Raw genomic sequence first — 18,804 nt, 5'->3', positions numbered from 1 at the left:
ACACTAAGTATATATAGAAAATGTGAAACTAATAGCATTTAAATTAATCCTTGTGGTCTAGTGACACCTAAGCTAGTTGCACTTTCATATGGGAGGGAGTTGGTTTGAGTTTCAGAGGAGGTGATACATTTGGATGGTAAAAGTCTAGAGTGTGAAAATAAAGTTTTAAACTTTAAAGATAGAGTGTGAGAATAAAGTTTTAAACTTTAAAGATATGATCACACTTGACTCAAATTGATGGTGGATTCCTTTATGTTTGGATGATAAAAGTCTAGAGTAAAATTTTAAGTAAAACTGTTTTATTTGTACTAAAACAGGTAAAAATGTTTTATAAAAAGTTCGACTAAATAAGTTCTCATCACCGATATATCAAAGATCAGATTAAACATTTTTTAATGACAAGGTAAAAATCCACATAAGATATTATTCTCACACAAGACCAAGAAGCACCTCCTCCACATATGCCTTGAGATTGACATTAGATGAGCCATCTTCCCTCATTGCTTCCTTAGCCAAAGCCTTGAATTTTGTAGCATTATTTCTCAACCCTTGTGCTATCTCCCCTTCCCCCATTATGCATTCTATGCACCTCTTCAATTCATTAGCCTCAACAATGCCTTTCACATTGACATTCACTCTAACCCCAGTCTTCCAAACATCTTGTATGAGTTTAGAGTTACACCCTTGATCGGTCCAAAGTGGGCACCCCACAATAGGGACTCCATAAGTCAGAGCCTCTAGAGTGGAATTCCATCCACAATGACTCACGAAACATCCCACGCTGAAATGCTGTAAAACCTCAGCTTGTGAGCACCAACGCACTATTTTCCCTTGTTTTTCCACGTCCTCCTTGCAGCTCAACTTCTCCTCCGGATTTTCGCCATTCCCACCCTCCCTCATTACCCACAAAAACGGCCTTCCCGTTTGAACTAGCCCTTGTGCAATCTCCTCCATCATTTGATTTGGTACATCTGAATAGCTACCAAACGCTACATAAATCACACTACCTTTAGCCTGGGAATCCAGCCACTCGACATAATCGTTACCCTTTTCTCTCCCGTCACAATAAGGATCTACCCCGTCCAAGTAGGCCGCAGGAGGAGCCAAGGGCCCAATTCCTACCAATCCAACCTTCTCTATAACCCTCAAAGCCTCAAACTCCAACGCATCAAAAGTGTTCACAAGAACCTTGGGGCGCCCTTCTTTCTTAATCAGCTCAACATGGTCTTTCATGAGTTGTGCTATCATAAAATCCGTGGCATTGGAAGCTTCCGCAAGCAAATAGGAAGGGAACTCCCTTGGGCTAAGCGCCATCAACCCTCCAAGCTCAACCACTCCATCATTATCCCCCGTGCAACTTCTAAAACGTTCCTCGTCCCCCGTGAAATAGTAGTAAAAAATATCGAAAATCGTAGCGGCTTGAACCCAAAGAAGCGTGCTGGGAACTTGAAGAATGCCCGCCAGTAAACCCACCCACGGCATAACCGTGGTGTAGATAACTCGAGAGAACGGGGAGCCATTTTCCCGTTTAGCCGCGATAAGGTCTGCCACGGCTTTGGACCCTCTAGCCTTTAAAGAAGCATAGAACTCAGGGTACTCATCTTCCATGGAGCCCTTAAACCCAGCATCGTATCCGTCCGAAAAGGTTGCAAAGTCTACCCCTTCTATGGATTCCTGCATGCGATTGATGGCGGAGATACTTGTCATGAAGGTGATCTTAACGCCCAATTTTGCAAGGCGCTTTGCGAATTGTAGACAAGGATTAATTTGGCCTTGCGCTGGATACATTACTAAAAGGACATGGCAATCCTTCATCTTTTTCGCCAATTTTGGTGGATTTTTCTCTCTTTCGGTCTTGTATTAGAGATATATTGTGTTGCAAGTGTGAGCCTAATGCCCTGGCCCGAGGATAGCAAATTATATAATGGACAGGTCCACCGTCCACGCTATATAATGGACCAGGTCAACGCACCTACATAAAAATAATACTGTAAATATAATATAAAAAAAATTGATACAAACAGTCCATTTATGTAATTTACAATTAAAAAAATAATAATTGTATAGTTATAGTAGTAAATTTATATAATTTAAGTAGTAATTTTTTATGTATCTAAAATAATGACTACACACAAACACATATATATATATATACACAATCGGTAGGATTAAATGAGAATAGGGCTCTCAGGTAAAGAGTGAGGAATGATCTTAGCCATCCAGCAAGATTCATTAATGATTAAAGGTCTTAGTAAAAAAATAATAATTGGTCAATTTTATAAGTATAAAAAATTTAAAAGTGAGATTCATTTTATAAGTATTGCAAACTTGAAAGTTTAGTAGTTGTAAAATCCTAGTCTTTGATTTCTCAATATGATGGGTGTGAATGTGTCCCCACTTTTTGATTGGGAGAGGTGTTCTCACTTCTCACCTAATTAAACCTTCTCCTATAAATAAATAAATAAATAAATATATATATATATATATATATATATATATATATATATATATATATATATATTTCTATTCAACTGTGGCCGTGTCTTCCCGTGCGGCCAGTGCAGAATACATCACTATGTATACAAATATACACCACTCAATGTTAGAAAATGCACCACAAATGAAAATACACAAAAACATCTAAAAACACACCACACACCCAAAATAATGCACCATAACTCTCCTGCCCCTAATGGTGCATTTCCTAACACTGTGTGGTGTATATTTGCATATCTAGTGGTGTGTTTTTTGGTGTTGTGTACTTAACGGTGCATATTTGTATAGTACATTTTCTAACATTAAGTGGTGCATATCTGTTTACATAGTGGTGCGGCCGCACTGACCACACGTTAAGACGCGGCCACACCTGATTATGACTATATATATATATATATATATATATATATATATATATATATATATATATATATATATATATATATATATATATATATATATATATATATATATTCTTGTCGAATTTATATCATAGTTTTTTTAAGAAAAAAATGAATTACAATAGTTAACTTTAATGTAACTAAAAGATGTTTGCCAAAAACTTTGTAGTCGAATGGCATGATTGTGACTCTTTCAAATGTGAGGTTACAAATTTGAAAAATCATACTATCCGTCAGCCCGGAGTGTCAAAAAAAGTTAAAAGAACAATTAAATACTACATGGACTCCCATTTCAGACTCTCAACTTGTACTTCCTCTCACAGACTTTTGATGTAGACACCTATCCTGGAACCACATGATGAAAATACTCAATCTTTATTATGAAGTAAAAGTGATGGAGTAGAATTTGGGAGTACGGGTGTGTTTGGAAAGCAGAAAAATGACTTCTGGAAAACATTTCCCCTTTCCGGTGTTTGGTTGCACAGCGCAAAACTGTTTTTGTGTGTTTGGTTATTTTCTAAAAAATGAGTAGGAAAATGAGCAAAGTTGTTACTTATATATATATATATATATATATATATTATAATCTTCAAGTCTTTAACATACAATACATATGACTTCATGTATAAACCCAAACAATAAATTTATTAAAAAATTAAAAACAAAAACAGTGGACTGTATTAATCCAGGAAAATTAATTATCCAGCACATTACTCAGTTTCTATCCTCTAGGCAGGGAAAGGGGTTCTAGGTTACGAACATTGTGGCGAATGTGGAGTCGGCGAAAGTGGACCGGCCGCCGAGGTAGACATTGAATGTGAAAATTGAGGAGTGATGAATGATGATTCCGCCGAAGTAGGACGAGCAAAACAAGATTTTGGCCCAGGAGGCGGAGGGGAGACGGCGGCCCAGGTAGAGAAGGGCGGTCGCCGTTGATGCAGGGGCAAAATTCATTACGGATCTTCTCGTCAAAAAGTTGGGGCGTGCAAATCCAATTTGAAAATTTGAGGCGGAGTGGCAATGTAAGTGCATGCATGTGTCAAAAAAAAAAAAAAAAGTTAAAACAATTATTAAAGGATAGTGTACTATGAATGACTAATGTAATATTAATACTTATACTGGATAATAATGTAATATATTACATTTTTTCTTCAACAAGCTTTACCAATTACTGTTTCCTTATAAGTAACAAATATTTTATTATATTCTTAATTTGTATTACATTTTTTAATATTTTCATTTTAACCCGATCAGTCTCACAGATAAAGATACGTGAGACGGTCTCACACAAATTTTTGTTAAAAAAAAAATCATAAGATCGATATATCGAATAGACAATCTATCCCCGAGAATCACACTACAAGCTAAGGTCACTAAAGGGAAACCTGGTGTCGTATTACCTGTGTTAATTGCACAAACCTGTATGTAAACTATAAAAGCATTGTAACAAAGTTTGAGTAATTAGAAGTTCAAGTCATTTTTTTTTTTGCCGCGCTACTAATTAGGCCTGGACAAGCGGCTAATTAAGAACGGTTTGGCGGCCATGAAGTTGTTATGCCATAGATTCGGGTCCACCTTACAAGATTGTCAGGTTGACCCGGGTCTAAAACTGCGTCCAAAATTGAACTCTATTTTCACAATTTTAAATTAAATATTCACAATTTTAGATCTCAATATACAAAACTAGGACTGTGCAAACCCGACCATACCCAAAGAAACCGCCCGGTTTGAAATCCGAATCAAGCCAATCCGACCCGATCCGTATTTGAATGGCCGTATCCGAACCGCGAGGCTAAACGACGTCGGAGAAGGGAGTTCGGATAGGGTTTGATATTTTGATATCCGACCCGCCCGAATATCCGATATTTTTTAGGATTAGGATTAGGTTACATACCATGCGACGTTATTTAAGCTTTGTATATATATTTTTTGAACGCTGATAGCGTTCATTTCCGCAATCGTTCATCTTCTCTGACTTCTTTCTACTCTCTACTCTGAGACTCTGTAGTCTCTACTCTCAATCTCTATGAGTCATCTTCTCTAGTTTTCCCTCTATTGTCGGTTGTTCTCTGTTAGTCCGATACGGTGGGACGGTGAGACCGAGTCTAATAGTCTGATTGGTCGGTTGTCCGATGATCGTTGGTGGTGGAAGCCCTTATCGTGATACGTGATTATTAATAGAGGCCTTTGTTCTCCGGGGATTATTGCGGGAAACCAAGGTAAATCGCAAACCCTAATTTTTGATTTGTTATTTGTTGACTGTAATGATTGTATTGTGATATATTTGCGATATATTATTATTATTATCTGATATATTGTGATTTATTAATGTGGAAGCAATTTTTATCGCAAACCCTAATTTTTTATGGGTGATTTTTTCACTGTATCAGTGTATTGTCACTATTGTGATATATTTATGATATATGTCCACTATATTGTCACTATTTTGATATATTTGTGATATATGTTCACTGTATTGTCACTATTGTGATAATTTGTGATATTTGTTCACTATATTGTCACTATTGTGATAATTTGTGATATATGTTCACTGTAATAACTGTATTGTGATATATTTGCGATATATTATGATTTATTAATGTGGAAGCAATTTTAATCGCAACCCCTATTTTTTGTGTGTGATTTATTCACTGTATTGTCACTATGATGTGATATATGTTCATTGTATTGTCACTATTTTGATATATTTATGATATATGTTCACTGTATTGTCACTATTGTGATATATTTGTGATACATACACACACACACACACACACACACACATTGGTAGGATAAAATGAGAATATGGTCCTCCTGTAAAGAGTGAGGAATGATCTTAGCCGTCCAGCAACATTCATCAATGGTTGAAGGTTTTAGTAAAAAAAAAATATTAGGTCAATTTTATAAATATTAAAAAAATTTAAAAACGATGGTTCATTTTATAAGTATTGCAAACTTGAAAGTTTAGTAGTAGTAAAATCCTAGTCTTTATTTCTCAATAGTGACTAGGGATGGTGTGAATGTGTCCCCACATTTTATTGGGGGAAGTGTTCTCGATCACCTAATTAAACATTCTCCTATATATATATATACACACACACACACACATGCATACATACTAGTAATTGACTAGTTCGATACACGGACTAAATATTAGTAATATTGTTGTAATACTTCATATAATAATTTAAATGTGTTTAATTAAAAGAATGAAAATTTGAAAAGAATTATATTAATATAAGTTGTATAATAGAATTACTAAAAATTAAAGATCTACATGCAAAAAATTATTAAATAATTACCCATTTTGTTGAAATTGAAATGCAAAGAATTAAAAAGTTACAAATTATTCAAATCAAAAGTGAACCTTAGAATACACCGAATGCATTCCTTTTATTAGTTTTCTGACCATCTTTAATTATCAATGAGGTGCTAACATCTTGAGTAGAAGTTAAATCCTCATTTTTTGCATCCAAAATAAAACTATTATTAAAATTATTAATATCAAGTATTATGCAAATTTATTTTCAAACACATGTAATTTATTTACCAAATATTAATACATCAACAAAAAAAAATAGTAGCAACAAAACTATTGCTAATATTTTTAACCAATATTGTTTAACAATATTTTTAACCAAAGCCAACAATATTAATGCATCAACAAAAAAAAAATAAAAATAGTAGCAACAAAAACATGAATTACTATTTTTCTAATACAAATAATTTTTTGAATATTATAATAGTTCATGATTATTGAAACTATAATATATAAAAGAATCCATGTGGGAAGAAAAGAAAACAATAGCATAAAGGCAAAAGAAGGGTGAAGTCAGGTTAGACGTTTTTGTTTTTGTTTTTTGTTTTTTTTTCTTACACATGCATGGTTAAATTAGGCTTGTCTCCATGTTGATTTAAGTAGAAAGTGACAAAAAAATAAAAAATATATAAATATATAAATAAAAGAAAAAGAGAATGAGCACATGATACACACACCAACTCTCTTTCTCTAAACTCCCTATCGACAACAACCACCGGCCAGCAGATCGAACCACCGTGAACGTCGTAGTCCAAAGAACTACCGTGGTGTTCACTCTACCATTTTAGATCATTTTAATCTTCATGCTTTTTTTCTAACATTTAGTATTTTAGGCTTTGATTAAGACGCCATGCAATAAAATCTTTGGCTGGTGTTTTATTCTCGTAGATCATTTTAACTAAAAGATGTTTGTCAAAGACTTTATGGTCGAGTACTCGAGTGGCATGACTGTCTTTCCCAAATGAAAGTTCACACTACCTTAAAATCTCAATACGTGTAATCATATTATCCTTCAGTCTGGAGTGTCAAAAAAAAAAGTTAAAAGAACAATTATTAGAGCCCTACAGTGTACCGGAGTGGCTGGTAATGTAAGTGCTTCTGTAGTATTAACTTATATGAGAAAAAATACTACTCCTAGAACAATTATATTATTAAAGCATAGTGTATTATCAACTTATAGGAAAAAGACTACTCCTACTCTAAACTTTTACTCCTTTTCACAGAATTTCGATGTTAACATTTTTATTAGGATCTACAACATGAAGATAACTAATCATGAATTGCCACATAATTAAGAAAGTAAAAGTGAGAGAATAAAAATAGGGAATACATGTAGTATAATTCATTATCTACAGTAGCAATACAAGTGCATGTGTCAAAAAAGTTAAAAGAACAACGGAAAATTGTCAAATAAGCCCCTAAACTTTAGGCCAAAAGTCAATTAATCACCTAAATTTTTAAAATGTGCAATTAAACCCTCAAACATGTCAAATTGAGATAATAAAGCCCAAAAATAAGTAAATGACCTGTTATTACATGTCATTTGTATCAGTACGACGACCGGCGACAAATTCTGACGAGCAGGGATAACCGAGTTGTCGCTAGTCGCCATCTCTGGCAGAAAGCGACCAAAAGGTTGCCTTCTCCGGCGACTTGCCGGAGAAGGTGGCCTTTTGGTTGGTGATGATATTTTCCAGCATTTTGACCAGTAACCTGTTGGTTACCTGAAAATTTGACTTATTTGACCAAAAATAACATGTTTGAGGGCTTAATTGCACCTTTTAAAATTTTAGGTATCTAATTGACTTTTGGCCTAAAGTTTAAGGGCATGTTTGACCTTTTTCCCAAAGAATAATTTTTAAAGCAGAGTGTACTATCAACTTATCCAGAGTGGCAATGTAAGGACATCCATAGCTGAGAATAATACACGGTTATTGAGAAAATAATGCCAATAGGGCAAGAGAGAGGTGAGGTGCAGTGAGAGAATGAAAAAGTTACTCCTGCAAAACAAAGGTTCATAGCAGTAAAGTGCGCCCCACATAACATTTTGCCCAGCCACCCACGGTCACTATGCGCCCAGCGGGCGCGTGCACTGCTGGGCGCGTCAGGCGCACCTGACTCATCTTCTTTTTAATTTTTTTTCATACTCATGCTTTTAAATTTTTGTTTTCATATTTGTTTTATTTTTTTCTCCCCTCCCACTTTCTTTTTCCTAATCACACTTACAAAAACTCCTAAAAAACCGTGAAATAACCCATTGATAAGAATGCTCTAAGTGCATGCATGTGTCAAAAAAAAAAGTTAAAAGAACAATTATTAAAGCACAGTGTACTATGAACTTAATTAAACTTTTAAAATAGACATATAACTAAAAATAAAAATACATATATCTTTAAAATAAAAAAAGTGACTCTCTTGTGAGATCATTTCAGAGATCTTTATGTATGTTGTTTGTAATACTTATACTGAATAATATTATATTAATCAGGAATAAAGTGTTATAAGGTGTTTGTTACTTATAAATTAAAGAAAAATGTAATATTTTTGTATCAAAATGTAATGTATTATTTTTTTTTTCTTCCAAAGTTTTACCATTTCCCTTATAAGAAAGAAATACTTTATTATGTCCTTAATTAGTACGGAGTATTACATTTTTCATTATATTTTCATTTTAACTTGACCTCTCACAGATAAGAATTCATAAGATGGTCTCACACAAATTTTTGTCAAAATAAAAATTCTAGGATCGAAATATCGAATACACAATCTATCCCTGTGAATCACACTATAAGGTCACCAAAGGGAAACCTGGTGTCGTATTACATGTGTTAATTGCACAAACCTGTAAGTAAACTGTAATAAAAGCATTATTGTATAGTAACAAAGTTTGAGTAATTAGAAGTTGAAGTCTTTTTTTGCCGCGCTGCTAACTAGGCCTGGACAAGTGGCTAATTAAGAGCGGTATGGCTTCCATGTGCAATATAGCTTTCTACGTACATGGACCATTCATTGATAATTAAAATACAATACACATGCTCTAAAAAAAATATCATTGACATGCTTGTTACATTAGATGAGATCGATTAGTCAACACACATACAACTAACGTATTAAATTTCAATATATAGTGGCCATGTTGGCCCTTGCTTTGATGACTTTAAGTGCAATTGTGTATCATTTTGGAACATAAGATTATAACAATTGCGTACACTAATAATTATAGCATTAAAAATTGGAAACGACAACTAATAAACTGATAAGGGCCATAACCTATGACGTTAAAAATTAAAAATTGAAAACAACAACTAACAAACTAATAAGGACCATAGCTTATGACGTTAAAAATTAATATATAAAAATTGAAAACGACAACACCGTACCTTATGGTCCATAAGGTACGGTGGCTCAATCACCACATGTCGTCGGCTAAGGCATGGCACATCGTCAACCAAGGCACAACACATCTAGACTAGCCACAACGTGCCCTTGTGCTAAATGAATCATCAATTTACTAAAAAAAATGGCTTCAATGACATTTAAAGTAACTATTTTGTAATGAAAAATAGTACTTGGATTACTAGAATTTACTCCTACCTTTTACCCCCTCATACAAATTTTGTATGTAGACATCTTTCTTGGGATTCACAAAATGAAGATAATCTATCATTACTTGTCACGTCAGAGAGTTTTTGTATTATATGTAATTTTCAGGGGGATCAACTTTCAATTTTGGTTGGGTCAAACTGGATTTGTGTTTTCTTAACTGAGATGTTTAATTTAATATATTATATGTTCAAAATTGATAATGGGTAAATTAAAAATTTAATCACAAGTTTACCCATTTGATCTGAGTTGGGAATGCTTGGAACTAGCATTTTTCCATATTGAAAAATAAATATGAGTTTGCACTAGTATATATGTAATTCTATTTTTTGAGTTGTTTCAATTGTATAGCACAAAAAGTCTCTTTCATGCGCAAGGGTAAGTGTAACTCAAATTCCTAAATGAGCTCTGGGCTTGTGAAACCCTTGCAATTGGGGCGCGGGGGAGGGGGGGGGGAGACGAAAGCACAAGCTTAGTTTTTGCTCGAAACTCGTGTTGTGTGGAGTAGCAGAGGTTTGCGAAGCCTCTGCCTCCAACATATGAGAAATTATTGAGTTAATTATATTCTTATGAGTTACGGAATTAATTATGATTAATTCTAATTTTCAATATAAAAATTAACTTTGTAATTTTATATTTAATATAATTATTTTTGTCAATTTTGAGAGTTACACAATTAAATTTTGAATGTCAATCGGGCTAATGAATTTCACTTATCCTATTATAAATATATATACGTGGGACAGAAAGATAGTACGAACTTAGAAATATTGCTAATTCCGGAACAGGCCACGTCTAGCAATATTTGACAGGCAAAAAATGTGATTAAAATGGGAGAGATGATTGCCGACAAAATTTGTTACTGCAGCATACAACACTTTCAGCTAAAAATATTGTTTTTTTTTTTTTTTTGAGAAAAGATTGTTAATAATTGTCCTAGAAGGAGCAGACGAGATGATAGAGATTGGTTAGAGCATTTTTATTAATGGAGTTTTTTCGTAATTTTTGAGGAATTTTTGTAAGTGTGATTAGAAAAGAGAAAATATATAAGAGGGGAAGAAAAAAAAATTAAAACAAATCAAATTTAAAATAATAATAATAATAAACATAAAGTTGTAGGCGTGCCAAACGCGCTCGCATGGGCGCCTGCTGTGCACAGTAGCCATGGGCCTTCAATAATTTTGTCAGAAAATATTGTTCTATAAACTTTCATTTGTAGATGAATCCATTTCACTTTATCTCATATTCTCTCTCTTATGAGGTTGATCTATGGCTGAGGTTAATTAATTTTTTATATGTGATTTGCAATTAATTTATTATACAATAGTAGTTGTATGTAATGTTTAAAAAAAAATAGTTAGTACTCAAGATTTTTTCAACAAGATAAAAATACAATAAAAATATAGATTTCTGTTAAAATTAAAGATTAATGTATACATCACAATAGAAAAAGTATAATAGCAGTAAGTATGGTAGAATTCTTGGAAACATATGCCCCGAAAGGAGGATGATGGCAATCTGGTTTGGCCTATATTGCACCCAAAAAAAAAAAAAAAAAAAAGGGAAACAATCAATGTGCGAACTATCTTTTAGTTTGATGGCAACGTCGTGGTCCTTCTAAATAGAAGGTCACAAATTCCAATTCCATTTCAATCAATGATGTTAGCATATCATGTTGTAGATTTACTAGATCAATGGTTAACATTTGTTACATTTTTCACATTAGCAAATAGATCTACTTCTTCTTGTTGTTAATATTATAACATATGAGTCATCACACTACATAGTAGTTGACATATATCATTATATATATTATATATATACCAGCTAATAGTAAACATCAAATTAAAGTTACCAATCATTTTTTTAACAAATGACTAATAATATCCTGCGGGTTAAAACACAATCCGCTTAACACAAATCAAGCTAGCATTTCACACGTTCAAGTTAAACTCAAAAAAAAAATGAAGTTATAAAAAATTAAGTCAAATTAATCAAATAACAATAGAAATAAAAAAAAGAATAAAAATAAAAAAGATGCTTTAGTATTTGCATCTCAGATTTCTAGTAGGTAGCCACGAGGTAAGAGAACAGTTAAGCCAACAGAAATACCAAAGAGAAGTAACAAAAGTCCTATGAAATTGACTATGAATCCTTCTTGGTCCCTTTTGAGGTCCAGTGATATGAATTTCTCCAGCAAGCCTGTCACTGCACTTAGTATTCCCATGGAGAAGATGATGAGCCCAAACAGAGCATGCCATGGAGCTTTACTTGATGGTCTTGAACTTGGGAACAACAAGGTGAAGAAGGAGAACACCCACTGCATGCATGCATGGATATGTTGGCAAGCCGCTAAAATTAATAATTATATTATTCTTATATATATGGCAATCATTTATTGTTTAGTTCACACAAAAATATAGTGAAATGATGATAATATCGTGGTATTTGTGATTCAATATAACAAGAAGCTTTTTAGTTTTTACATCATTTAGGAGGAGGTAAATCAAGGGATCTGCCCACTTTGAGCATATAATCCCCTTACTGCCGTCGCCAAGATTTGAACCTTGGTCTCTTCTCCCAAAATTTTTATGCATGCTAGGTATACAAATGGTGGGTCGGGCAATTCAATAGTTGATTAAATATCTATTTGGTCAGAAAATCATGAGAGCATGGTCCACTTTAATTGCATTGTAGACTTGGTCCAAAAATTTTATATATGCAATTAACATATTTTATATATATATATATATGTGTGTGTCTTTAATTTATTTACAAGCACATGATATGTTAACTACATGCACATAATAAGGTAACTACAGACACATACATAATTTGAATGGGGCCTACAATGCATTGTGGACCCTGGTACATGCAATGGTATAATTTGCCAAAATGATATGTAAATATGAACTTTTTTAATGAATAGTTAAATTGAATTAAGCTAGCATAAGTTATTGAAATGTTGGAGAGAAAAAAATTATAAGACAAAATTAACCAAGAAGACATAACATAGGAGGCAAATCAATATTTTTGTTAAAAGAAAGGTTGTTAAGAATATAATTCAACATGTAAAAAAAATATGAGTTTATAAATGTTATAGGTAAGAATAGCTAATTGATCTACGTACAGATTCAATCTTTGGTCCATGTGCATTAAGTTCCAAGCATACATACCATGTATACATAGATGGAAAGCATTATATTATATTCATACCTGCAAAGCAAACAAAGCGACAGTGGAAATGCCAATCCAGGAATGCAAGGAAACAAGATTTGAAGTTCCAGTGTCATGGTGGAACTTGAAAACTGCATATAGTCCAACAATGGCAGCACCAAGGGCTATCAAGTGTAGACTTATGTGCAATGGTTTCAGTCTCTTACTCATCACATAACCCAGCCTCATGGGTGTGGTATATACCAATATGGCTGCACATACACAAAAATAAACACCATGTATAAAAAGTTTGTCATAAAGATGTGTATGTGAAACAATTATTAGCTAGTTAGTTCAGATTTTGGGGTGCTTGGTAAATAGTTGTTAGCTGATTGGATTAGTGGGTTTAAGTTGATAACATTAGCTGATTATAGAAAGTTGTTTGGTAAATTAATTGTTAGCCGATAGCTGATTACAAAATGACTTTCTCAAAAAGTTAATCGAAAAAGTTGTTTTGAGTAGCTTTTTGAATTTTAGCGTTTCGAATCAATAAGCTATTACAAAAAGCTAATTAATCAAACACTTATATTAGTTATTTAACCAGCAAGTCAAACAACTAATAGTGATTAAATGGGTGGTCACAGGATCGAACCCCGGTACGTGATGAGGTATTTATTCTAGTATAAAACAGATATTATCTTGTAAAGAATTATGAATATTTCAAAAAACGAATAATTTTTCGAGATGTATGCGACAATTGTAAGTACTTTCAATTCCATGAATCCAACATTTCCATTTTAAATTTTCCTTTGAAGTTATGAAGGTTCTAAAACCAAATTTGGAATATGATATTTCTCGAGATGACACGGTGAAAGAGCAATATATATGATCTAGATTTAGCATGTCGCTAGCTTGATTACGGTATGCACTGTTTTGTGCACTAACTTAATTATGTGACAAAAAAATGTTCTTGAAAATGTATCTTGGCTTTTAACGTAAATACTCGCAGACTTTGGTTGGGTTGATAGTTACAATGTTTGCATCAACAATATCAACAAAACAATATAATAATATATATAAATTTGACATAACGTTAATTATTTCTTTTTATTATAAGTGTTCATTATTTCACAATAAAATTTTTGTAGTTATTAATTGGCTACCCATGAATTGATTGATAATCAAACATATAATACTACATTGAAAGGTGAATATTGCGTCAAAGATAATTAACAATAAATATTTTAAAATAAAAATAAACTTTTCATGTTGTGTCAAATATAAAAATTAAGAGGTGAAAATAACACCGCAACTACTACATGATTGCACCGCTACGATTCTTAGACATGCTTAACCTTGCGGTGCAATCATATAGTAAGTGCGGTGCAATTCTAAAAGTTTGTATGTCCGCGTGTTAAGGTCAGTTCGCACTGAACCTATATATATAATATATATGCTAAAACATACAAATTAAAACATTTTCCTAACTTAGAAGTTAGAAATAACTTCAAACTAGAGCATCTAATTTGTTTCATAAATGAGAAAAATTGATGATGTTGTTATTACTCTATTTTTTTAATACTATTACTTTATACGGGAGGTGGTGGGTTCGAGCCTCAGTGAGGCAATACTGACTCTTGTGCTTCAATAGGTTGAGAAAGTAGTTATGAACAGATACTGCATTGTAATAGAGTTAGTAGTATTCAAAAAAAAAAATACTATTAGTTTAACTCTATTATAATGCAGTATTGTTCATAATTTATTATTATTTATCATTATGGTTGGTGAGCAAAGGGTGATACCTTCTCCGGAGATTAATACAAAGCCAACGACCATAAACAGTGGGTGAAGCTGCATTGTTCAAATGACTAATGAGCAAAGATCATCACAAAACATACATTCATAAATATATAATATAATAACAAATAGGGGCATGTGAGATTTACATTGAAAATCTTGAAATTGTTGCCTGCAGAGTGGAAAGAAAGGCCTTCCCGGAATCTTAAAAGCCAGATGAGAACAAGGGTTGTTATAGCAACGAATAGCAAATGCGCTAACACAGATGAAATACGCATACCCATCTCTCTGCTTTATGATCGATCTCGTCACTTACCTTTTCACTTCACACACACCACTTGTTCGACGAATTGATCGAGTGAGAGAGAGAAAGAGTTTGAGCAGTAGAAATAGCCAAAGTGAAACTTTCTGAACATTGATGGCATCGTTAGCCCGGCCTTAATCAAATACTGTATATTATAGAAAGAAACAAAATGTTATTTTATAAATTGGTTAATTTCACTATAAATTAATCAAAATAAGGTGATTACTAATTTCTGAAATAATTAGAATACTTCTTCTCATAAGTTTTAAAAAGGTATAATAATCGGGGATCGAATCTCACCAGCAGCTGCAATAAGTGTCACAATGAAGTAAAACCAATTTTAGTTGCACATACTAACCGGTTCAAACCAAGAAAGTCAATAAAGTTTTAAAAAAAATTAATTATAATTTTTAAAATAAATAATACCAAATACTTAGTTTCTTATTCCCATATCAGTATCAATATTATTTTTGAGTTGCCCAAAGGTATCCCTCCCGCCGACAGCCAGAAGACTAACTTTTCGTCCCAACGGTCAGCACATTATCAGTACGAATATTATATATGTAAATCTCTAAGTCTCTATACATGATGAAATTAACGACATAGTAGAAAAATAATGTTAGCCGGCTAGCTACCTTGTTAACTGAAAAAAAAAAAAAAAAAATTATGATGAAGAATTGGTCAAGTTTGACTTTAAGCTTTATATATAATGTATTGGAAGAGCTTAATTGGAAGAACACTGCCCTTACTATACGGCTGATATAAATTCCTAGCTAGTTAATGTACACCAAAAAAAATGTTTGCTTATTAGTTTTTTCTTTTTAATCATTTGATATTAACAAAATATCCCATCACTTCCATTTTTGGTAGGAGGAATGATATTAGGGGAAAGGGGAAATCTTATATAGTTGGCAATAGAATGATAATCATTTACGAAAACACGTTACAATCTTATAATATCAGGGACCTTGGTCCCTTTTTAGCACTCAAAAGAAAAATTATACAGAGTATATAATAGTACGTACATGACTTTTTTGACCTTGTAGAATTTTTTTAATAAATAGAATGAATATTAAAGGACAATATTTGAGACAATTTTTACTTAAACGTATTTGATTTTCATATTTCAATGTTTGGACTATATCATTACCAAACATTTGATTCTCATTATTCTGATTTCAATGTTTGAACTAAATGCACTCTTAATACATACCAATATGAAAAGATATACTCTAAACATAATCATTATTCTCATTAGAGAGTCATACACAATCAAACATTGGTAATCATTCCAAAACCACCCTACTATCAAACATGCAAAGTACTTTCACTAAAACACATTACCATTACCAAGTATTTAATTCTTATTCTGATTCCCTTGTGTGAACCAAACACACCCTTATGGCATGTTTGGTTGGATGGAAAATCAATTCCATGGAAAATGGTTTCCAAAAAGTTGAGGAAAATGAAAAATTATATATTGTTTGGTTGATGGAAAATTATTTCCATGGAATTTGACTTCCCAAAGAAGGAAAACAAATTCCTTAGTAGATTAGGTATTTTGTTTTCCAAGAGGGTGGGAAGAAAGTATAAGCTTTGGACTATTTTACCCTCAACCAACTTTATTAATTACACATGTATATATAACCAAATCATTATTTCTAAGGGACATATTGGTCTTTATATTCATAATTCCTTACCATTTAAAATCTAACCAAACAATCAAATTCATATTCACAGTAATTTCTTTTCCACCAACCAAACAGTGAAATTTGTTTTCCTGGTAATTTATTTTTCATAGAATTTGAATTCCATTTCCTTCAAATATTTTGCAGCGAACGCTTTGGACAATCAAAAGTGAAAAAAAAAAAAAAAAAAAAAAAAANATTGGTTAATTTCACTATAAATTAATCAAAATAAGGTGATTACTAATTTCTGAAATAATTAGAATACTTCTTCTCATAAGTTTTAAAAAGGTATAATAATCGGGGATCGAATCTCACCAGCAGCTGCAATAAGTGTCACAATGAAGTAAAACCAATTTTAGTTGCACATACTAACCGGTTCAAACCAAGAAAGTCAATAAAGTTTTAAAAAAAATTAATTATAATTTTTAAAATAAATAATACCAAATACTTAGTTTCTTATTCCCATATCAGTATCAATATTATTTTTGAGTTGCCCAAAGGTATCCCTCCCGCCGACAGCCAGAAGACTAACTTTTCGTCCCAACGGTCAGCACATTATCAGTACGAATATTATATATGTAAATCTCTAAGTCTCTATACATGATGAAATTAACGACATAGTAGAAAAATAATGTTAGCCGGCTAGCTACCTTGTTAACTGAAAAAAAAAAAAAAAAAATTATGATGAAGAATTGGTCAAGTTTGACTTTAAGCTTTATATATAATGTATTGGAAGAGCTTAATTGGAAGAACACTGCCCTTACTATACGGCTGATATAAATTCCTAGCTAGTTAATGTACACCAAAAAAAATGTTTGCTTATTAGTTTTTTCTTTTTAATCATTTGATATTAACAAAATATCCCATCACTTCCATTTTTGGTAGGAGGAATGATATTAGGGGAAAGGGGAAATCTTATATAGTTGGCAATAGAATGATAATCATTTACGAAAACACGTTACAATCTTATAATATCAGGGACCTTGGTCCCTTTTTAGCACTCAAAAGAAAAATTATACAGAGTATATAATAGTACGTACATGACTTTTTTGACCTTGTAGAATTTTTTTAATAAATAGAATGAATATTAAAGGACAATATTTGAGACAATTTTTACTTAAACGTATTTGATTTTCATATTTCAATGTTTGGACTATATCATTACCAAACATTTGATTCTCATTATTCTGATTTCAATGTTTGAACTAAATGCACTCTTAATACATACCAATATGAAAAGATATACTCTAAACATAATCATTATTCTCATTAGAGAGTCATACACAATCAAACATTGGTAATCATTCCAAAACCACCCTACTATCAAACATGCAAAGTACTTTCACTAAAACACATTACCATTACCAAGTATTTAATTCTTATTCTGATTCCCTTGTGTGAACCAAACACACCCTTATGGCATGTTTGGTTGGATGGAAAATCAATTCCATGGAAAATGGTTTCCAAAAAGTTGAGGAAAATGAAAAATTATATATTGTTTGGTTGATGGAAAATTATTTCCATGGAATTTGACTTCCCAAAGAAGGAAAACAAATTCCTTAGTAGATTAGGTATTTTGTTTTCCAAGAGGGTGGGAAGAAAGTATAAGCTTTGGACTATTTTACCCTCAACCAACTTTATTAATTACACATGTATATATAACCAAATCATTATTTCTAAGGGACATATTGGTCTTTATATTCATAATTCCTTACCATTTAAAATCTAACCAAACAATCAAATTCATATTCACAGTAATTTCTTTTCCACCAACCAAACAGTGAAATTTGTTTTCCTGGTAATTTATTTTTCATAGAATTTGAATTCCATTTCCTTCAAATATTTTGCAGCGAACGCTTTGGACAATCAAAAGTGAAAAAAAAAAAAAAAAAAAAAAAATTTAAAAAAAAAAAAAAAAAAAAAAATTTAAAAAAAAAAAAAAAAAAAAAAATTTAAAAAAAAAAAAAAAAAAAAAAATTTAAAAAAAAAAAAAAAAAAAAAAATTTAAAAAAAAAAAAAAAAAAAAAAATTTAAAAA

General features: G+C 32.1%; 2 protein-coding genes across 2 annotated transcripts; both read right to left on the bottom strand.

The window, feature by feature from the left end:
* Window positions 1–282: 282 nt before the first annotated feature.
* Window positions 283–1,867, bottom strand: LOC116002796 (crocetin glucosyltransferase, chloroplastic-like). The gene has a single exon (XM_031242964.1). It carries the CDS (start codon window positions 1,813–1,815, stop codon window positions 430–432), a length of 1,386 nt encoding a protein of 461 aa, XP_031098824.1. The 5' UTR covers window positions 1,816–1,867; the 3' UTR covers window positions 283–429.
* A 10,011-nt stretch (window positions 1,868–11,878) lies between these two features.
* Window positions 11,879–15,099, bottom strand: LOC116001378 (probable ascorbate-specific transmembrane electron transporter 1). Its single transcript, XM_031241260.1, has 4 exons — window positions 14,925–15,099; window positions 14,781–14,829; window positions 13,039–13,250; window positions 11,879–12,142 (listed from the first exon to the last, which is right to left on the bottom strand). Exons 1-4 carry the CDS (start codon window positions 15,057–15,059, stop codon window positions 11,879–11,881), a joined length of 660 nt encoding a protein of 219 aa, XP_031097120.1. The 5' UTR covers window positions 15,060–15,099.
* Between the last annotated feature and the right edge of the window lie 3,705 nt (window positions 15,100–18,804).

The sequence above is a fragment of the Ipomoea triloba genome, chromosome 13 (genome assembly GCF_003576645.1).
Source record: "Ipomoea triloba cultivar NCNSP0323 chromosome 13, ASM357664v1".
In the NCBI taxonomy this organism is placed as follows: Eukaryota; Viridiplantae; Streptophyta; class Magnoliopsida; order Solanales; family Convolvulaceae; genus Ipomoea; species Ipomoea triloba.
The sequence above is the reverse complement of the archived record's forward strand: the minus strand, read 5'-3'. Positions and strand labels throughout refer to the sequence as shown.

Excerpts from the sequence above, each read along its gene's own strand:
- LOC116001378 (XM_031241260.1), bottom strand. The coding sequence starts at position 15,059 with ATGGGTATGCGTATTTCATCTGTGTTAGCGCATTTGCTATTCGTTGCT. Across the intron at positions 13,251-14,780 it reads TGTATTAATCTCCGGAGAAG|CCATATTGGTATATACCACA; the intron begins GTATCACCCTTT and ends GTGTATGTGCAG. Across the intron at positions 12,143-13,038 it reads TCGCTTTGTTTGCTTTGCAG|TGGGTGTTCTCCTTCTTCAC; the intron begins GTATGAATATAA and ends GCATGCATGCAG.
- LOC116002796 (XM_031242964.1), bottom strand. The coding sequence starts at position 1,815 with ATGAAGGATTGCCATGTCCTTTTAGTAATGTATCCAGCGCAAGGCCAA.